The sequence below is a fragment of the Temnothorax curvispinosus genome, unplaced genomic scaffold (genome assembly GCF_003070985.1).
Source record: "Temnothorax curvispinosus isolate PA1 unplaced genomic scaffold, ASM307098v1 QBEX01015876.1, whole genome shotgun sequence".
Lineage (NCBI taxonomy): Eukaryota > Metazoa > Arthropoda > Insecta > Hymenoptera > Formicidae > Temnothorax > Temnothorax curvispinosus.
The window spans coordinates 1-7,126 of NW_020225656.1; the positions used below are offsets into that span (position 1 = coordinate 1).

At 30.0% G+C, this 7,126-nt stretch overlaps 1 protein-coding gene across 1 annotated transcript; it reads right to left on the reverse strand.

Moving 5' to 3' along the window:
• Positions 1–4,146: 4,146 nt before the first annotated feature.
• LOC112466104 (cathepsin D-like) lies at positions 4,147–6,540 on the reverse strand. The gene is made up of 7 exons (XM_025033990.1): positions 6,470–6,540; positions 5,843–5,996; positions 5,064–5,251; positions 4,827–4,949; positions 4,612–4,744; positions 4,382–4,480; positions 4,147–4,305 (listed from the first exon to the last, which is right to left on the reverse strand). The coding sequence occupies exons 1-7, from the start codon at positions 6,538–6,540 to the stop codon at positions 4,147–4,149; spliced, it is 927 nt and encodes a 308-aa protein (XP_024889758.1).
• Between the last annotated feature and the right edge of the window lie 586 nt (positions 6,541–7,126).

Below are 7,126 nucleotides of genomic sequence, written 5' to 3' on the forward strand. Positions count from 1 at the left end.
CTCATGATATCGGAATTTTCTAGTTCAATGTCTAAAATAAGGCACTCCTTTCAAAAAAAATTATTTTTTTTTTATATATAATATAACAAATTGAAAGTAACAAGTGAGAGGATATGTAATAATTATTTATTGTTTGTCATTTTTTTCGAATGTCCAAATACGCATTTATCCTTTTTAGAATGGTGGACCGCGAGGTGGAGAGGTTTTGAATAACTTACAAGAAATTGAGTTGAGAGTTTATCCGCAATGGGGTGAAAAAAATACTCGAATTTATACTTTGGCGGCAACAAAAGGAGTAGGAGCGTGCAACGTAAACTGTCAATATTAATATTATAAAACAAATTGATACATATATGTTTATTATGTTTTACAACACCGAAAGAATATTAATAATATAAAAAATTACATTAACAGCATCTAATAATATGCCAATTTTAATTAAGCTTAATACTGAAATTATTATAGCAACAATTTGCAATAGTAAACAATTTATTTATAATATTAAAATTTTGTTATTAATAATCGCATCTTTATTTCAGGGTGATACTGGTAGCCCTTTAGTAGCCAATGGATTTCAAATTGGAATCGCCTCTTACTATTTCCCCTGCGCAGTGGGAGGTGTAAACGTTCACACAAGAGCATCAAGTTCCATAACATGGATATTTGCAAATTTAAAGAATTAAAAAATATATATTATTTTATTTATTAACATACCACTTTGTTTTATATAATTTAAAGTTTAATTATTAATATATGTATTTTGAGCAAATTATTTCTGCAAAATATATAATTTCCTGTTATAAGTATTTCCTGTTGCTTTTTCGATCAGTTAAATAAATTACCAATGCAAGTAACAAATGAATCGGTTTGATTTTTTTCTATGTAAAAGCTAATATTCTTGTTTGTTATCTTAAGATAAACAATATCATATTAATTAGTTAGCGCAAAATTCATAAGTGCACGTGATATTGTTATAATTTATAATTACAAAAATAATTTCTGCATTTTTCTCAAACTTTAACATTAAAAAATGTAGTATTGTATACTATATATTTATCAATAAAGTAACAATTTACTTAACATGATAGACTATTATAATGTTGTAATTTATATCACTAAAGGCTAAGAAACTAAAATTCGTGTCACAAATCTGATTTGCAGCTTCTGCTCTTTTTTTTTGTATTTTCTTATATGCTACCCAAACACTCATATTATTAGTAGAAAAGATGCCCTGATCATCATGTTCCAATATTAAGAATCTCCGAAGAAATCTGATGGAAATCACTTCTGCAGCGGATTCACCATCAAAATCAGTACACCATTCTTACTGCCGCTCAATGTATAATAAAATACGTACTTCGATCTTGTTTTATGTTATTTATACACTCGCATATAAATAAAATAAAATTCTTTTTGTAATACCGGAAGAAAGATGTTTAACCCTGGCTAGCCCTTAGTTTCGAGTCCTTAATTCGCCACACTCCGGTACGTGAGATTGCTAGACTTCGTCGCACTGTCATTTTCATTTTAATTAATAATTTTAAGCTTGTACTGTAGAAATTGGAAATACAGACTCTAAATAAGATGTTTATGATAATATCAAGTCAAGAAAATGATTTGAATATTTAAACTGAACTTATTACAAGGAATAAAAAATTATGTAAAAATTAGAAAACCGAAAAACGTTCAGCGATCCACACTGAACCGGAGTGTAGCGAGCTAGGATTAAGGGGGAATATACAGTCAGAGACGCAAAAAAAGAGGGATTTTCTCGAATTTTTTCTACGTAAACGTATTAACTTTTTTATTCAAAAATTTTTACATGATATTAATATATGTTTGACGAACTTTTTGTATTTTTTTTAGTAGAAAATAATAGTTATTATAATTTTGGCGAATAATTTTGGCTTTTATTCATACTGAAGTCGGTGGACACAATATCTCAAAATCTACTGCACCGATCTTTTTGAAATTTTACACACTTCTTTTATACATGGCATATTAAGCTTCCGTGTGGACGAAGGATTTTTTTTCAACGATTAGAACTTGTTTTACAAAAATGAAATGATCAATTTTTTTTGGTAAAAATCGTGACTCAAACTTTAAAGTTCTCTAAAAAATTCAAAATTTAATTTTTTTTTTAAATCTTTTGTTCACACGGAAGATAAAGTCATCTACTAACGAAATCTTCTTGGTTTTTTTATTTTAGATAATCTTGTCTCGAGATATGATGTCCACCGAAATGCTACTTTTTTTTCAGGAGTTGTATTGAAATATTCGCCAAAATTATAATAACTATTATTTTCTACTAAAAAAAAATACGAAAAGTTCAAACATATATTAATATCACGTAAAAGATTCTGAATAAAAAAGTTAATACGTTTACGTAAAAAAAATTCGAGAAAATCTTTCTTTTTTTGCGCCTCTGACTGTATATTCCCCCTCAAAATTATTTGAAAAGCAAAAAGTAATCGACCAATACTTCACTTTATTGGGACTTTAAAAATGCGTTTTTCCTACATATTTGGTGTACAATTATCGTATTTATTGAAGTATTTATCGCGAATTCTGCGTCGATTCCAAGAAGTTGGAAGCGCGATCTCTATACGGTATTTATCACGCGGACGTCGATATGAATGTGCAATGTTTGTACATAATATGTACTCACCTATGTAACTTCGCATTGATTAATACGAAGTAGAGTACCACGATTGCCACGAAAAGTTGATACATATTTCTTGAATTTCTTGGCGATAAAAGTTACAAAAGTTAAGAAGATTTTATTGTTATGTCCTATCAATTGACCCCACAACCGATACGCGCAATAGAGAGAGTGTAGTCGATCACTATCGTTCCGAACACTGCTTATATACAAGTACGTGTTTACGTTCTTGTCTTTATAAGAAGGTGAAAAGAAGGACGGTAAAGCGGATAAAAAGTTTTAAAAGTTCTATAAACATTAAGCTTCTAACAGCCCAATAGCTCTTTTCAGTAATTTGATCTGGATACACTTGCGTCACTATATCCTTCATATTGGAATTAATTATTGGTCAATCTAATCCCAGATCAGAATAAAATGATCAAAAAAAATATTTTTAAAAACAGATAGCTGAAAATAAGCGGTAAAATCCCGAAAATGTTAGCTTGGAATTAAGAAATCAATTTTACATAGTATTTACTTGAAGCCTTTCTTTTACAGACTCTTGTAAAAATATAATAAAATGCAACGTAAATTGCATAACACGAGATGTTTAGCTACCATTATTTATATAATGTAATACTTTCTTTTAATATTAGAGTAGAGACATTGGCTTGTAATCATATAAAATTTTTGCAAACGTGTATTGCCAGAAAATATTATCGTTGTTACACATCATGTATCAAAATTACTCGATAATCTCTCTTTGTGTATCATATTTTATTTAACACTAGCAGTAGTTAATACAATATGCAAGTTTCTAAAAATAACAATTTCAAAATATAAGTTTATAATATTAACGATAGTGAAATACCTAAACCAGTTTTGCAATATTATAACAAATTATTAATTAGAATACATACGACATGATAATTTTCGTATCGACAATTTGGTATCTATGTGTCGAAAATTTTAGACAATTCTTATTAATAAGCAAAAGATTTATGAGTATATACGTTTGTGTAAGCATAAGAAATGTAAAAAGTTATATATTAATTACAATTGCGGTATGTCATATACTCTTATACATATAAGCAGAATGTTATATGATATCTTGTACTCGTATTGTAAACAGAAAATTTATATTAAACGAGATAATATTTTTCGGGATACTATATTAAGATGAGATTGAAAGGGCGATATATGAAATTAATATTTAGTGTTAAAAATATATACTTCATTTTAATAGACTTATATACAAGTTGTATTCACAATATCTAACAATTCAATAGTTGCCGAAAGAACAAGATGTACCAAATCGTTGGTAGAATAAATATCGCGTATCTTTCTTCTAATTCTCATATACGTATTCATTTAACAATATAACACATAAATAATAACAAATAAATGCGAGTCGATATTCTAAAAAAACTATGACTTATTTGTTTAGTAATGTCATTTAGATTTCCTAATATTTAATAATAACTTCATAAGAAGGCAATCGACATTTATTTTGCAGTTGCAAATCCCACTCGATTGTTCTCTATGTCAAACTCTGTGTAGTATCGACCAATAAATACATCGCCCAAAATCCATTCTATGTTACGCGTGTTAAACGGAACATTTTGAAAGCCGGAAAAGCATTTACTTCCAAATGCAGCACCGAGCTATCAGACATTAAATATATGCATGATATTTCTATTCTAAAAACAATTTAAATCTTTATATAATAATATTCTTTACCTTCAAGATATAATCTTGACCAGTGAGTCGAAACGTTTTACCACCTATGACGAAATTGACATCGGGCAATTTAAAAATATAATCATCGTCGCATGGCACCTTTAAACAAAGGTCAATGTTAGTAATCCATATTAATAATCCGTAACTTATCAAACATTCATTAATTTATTTCAATAATTTATTTAAAATAATTGTAAAAGCTGCCATTGCAGAAAGAGATAATAAATTACCATATCATCAACAACACCGATCTCTCTGTTAAGAGCTGCGATAGCCTGCGGTGGTCCAGCTATCGCGTGGTGGCCCGTGTCGACGATAGTTTGACAACCGATCGCGCATAAGATTGTATCCCTTATTTGAACCCTACAGTGCAATAACATTGTCAATTAGCTGACGTATGATCCGTGGTTGACATACATATAATTTAGAAAAAAAAACTACATACTTATCCATAGTAATTTGCCAGTATCTTTCTTTAGTAACATTAACATATGTAAACTCGCCCTTGTAATGAACGGGATTCGAACTACCCAATATCAGTTCACTACTCGTCGCGACTGACAGATCTCTGTGGCAGTATATTTTTCACATTATTTGCATGTTACATTGCATGGAAAGACAATGTATGTAATTAAAAAAATAGTTTCAGATACACGTGGGCCATCCAGAAAAAGATACATACCGACTTAGATAGAAACTGAAAACTAATTGGGACACCAAGTTTTGATCAATCATGTTTTTGAATACAGGAGTCCCAGTCTGGGATGAGAAGGGGTAACCCATCCCCAGGACGCCATCAAATTCCTCCTCGAAGGACAAATCGCTTGTAACCACTCCAAATGGTTGGGATACAACCTTAACTCCAGCAACCTACGAAACGTTGATATTATTAATAAAGTATAACCGTGTGCGTTTTTTTTCGGAGAATAATAGCAACATGTGGTTTTTAGAAAATTTTCATAGATTATGACTGTGTTTAGAATTAAATATATCATTTACTTGACAATAACTTACGATTACGTCGTCAGTAGATAAGATTCCAGACACATTGGCAGCTGCGTAATAAATTGAAAATGTGCCATTTCCTTGCACGTATGTGGTGGACTGTGTATTATCATATTTATTATGATTTACTGCAAAAAGTAGTAAATAAAATTAGTTAATAATGAAGAGTCAAAAAATATCAATTTCTCTTTATTATTTTCTGCTGCTTTAAAGATTTTATAACTTAACTTAAAATTTAAATGAAAGAGACACAATTCTACAGTATTATTCTTATCTTATATTTTTACTTGATATCAAAAGAGAAAGGAATAATTAAGATTATTTTAACATTTGAAACAATAATATTTTTTTAAAACAAATGTACATATTGAAATAATAGAATATCGGAGAGATTAGCGATGTTATGATATACTTACAACAAGCAGGTTGGCTGACGTTGCAGTTTTTAGATGGTACCCAGAGAGCTGAGGAACCAGTGTCGAAAAGTACTTTAAATGTCTGCGGTGGAGTTCCAATTTCGATATTTCCATAATATCGTATATTGCCGTGATTAATCAGAGGTATAGTCAAAAGTTTTATAGGTTTTATAGGTTTAAGGGAGTACGTCGACCTGTATAACAGAATTATTGAAGCAACATAAAAAAAGCCCATTATACATATATTATACGCATGTAAACGCAAATGTACAAATATCATTTAAAATAAATGAGTTTCGGATATTTTAACTGGTCATTTTGAAGCACTTTTAATTTGAAAACTATTAAAGCCCCAACATTTTGGTATTAAGAAATAAGTGCTACCTGCATTTATAAATTTACGCATTAGAATGTAGTTTAAGTATTTTAAAAGCAAATTCCTCTTTTTATGACGCTAATCTCATTTAAGATCTTCGAAAGGATCTTCAAAGCATCTCTAATAATTAGTCTGCTTACTTTATTCCAACTTTCAAAATGCGTTTTTCTCACAGATTTAGTACAATTATCGTATTTATTAAAGTATTTATTGCGAATTCTGCTGTGATTCTAAGAAGCGCGATCTCTATATGGAATTTATCGTGTTGATATAAATGTGGAGCGTACTCACCTATACCATGCTGTACTTATTAACCCGAAGCCGATTATTGCAAGTCCAAGTGTCACCCAGAGTTGATACATGATGTTTCCTGAATTTCTCGACGACTGAAGCTACAAAAGTCAAAATTGTTTTAGGACCGTTAGAACAGCGAGTCAATCCACAATTGGTACGTACAGACAAAGAACAGGCAGTCAAATTGCTAAGCGTTCCCTTATATACAAATGTGCGTACATGGCCTTGTGCTTATAAGAAGGTGAGCAGGAGGGCAGAAAAACATACGAAGCGTTCCAAAGATTTGTGTTCGAACGATATTAGAAATCGCTTCGAGATCTCGGATGGAGAAAAAGAATTCACTAATCATATTTAAGCAATTCGACAATTGACCAATGCAATTGGTCAGTTTTCCAAAAATTTAAGAATTTTATCAACATAAAGAATTTTGTCAGTTTCCAAGAATTTTCTCAATTGTCAAGAATATTTTACATTTCCAAAAATTTCTCAAATTTCTGAAAATTCGGGCTTTCAAATCCGAAAAAAATCAAAAAGTTTCGTGAAAATTAAAAGTCTAGAAAATTGACAAAGTATTGCAATATAATTAGAAATAATCAGGAACAAGGTGAAATAAATCATAACTTCAAGCGTTTCAATTCTCTCGAAAAGAAAACG

Bases quoted from the DNA above. Each gene is read 5' to 3' on its own strand.
- LOC112466104 (XM_025033990.1), bottom strand. From the start codon at position 6,540: ATGTATCAACTCTGGGTGACACTTGGACTTGCAATAATCGGCTTCGGG. The intron at 5,997-6,469 runs GTGAGTACGCTC...TCTGTTATACAG, and splicing joins ATAAGTACAGCATGGTATAG to GTCGACGTACTCCCTTAAAC. The intron at 4,481-4,611 runs GTAATTTATTAT...CTTTGTTTAAAG, and splicing joins TCGGTGTTGTTGATGATATG to GTGCCATGCGACGATGATTA.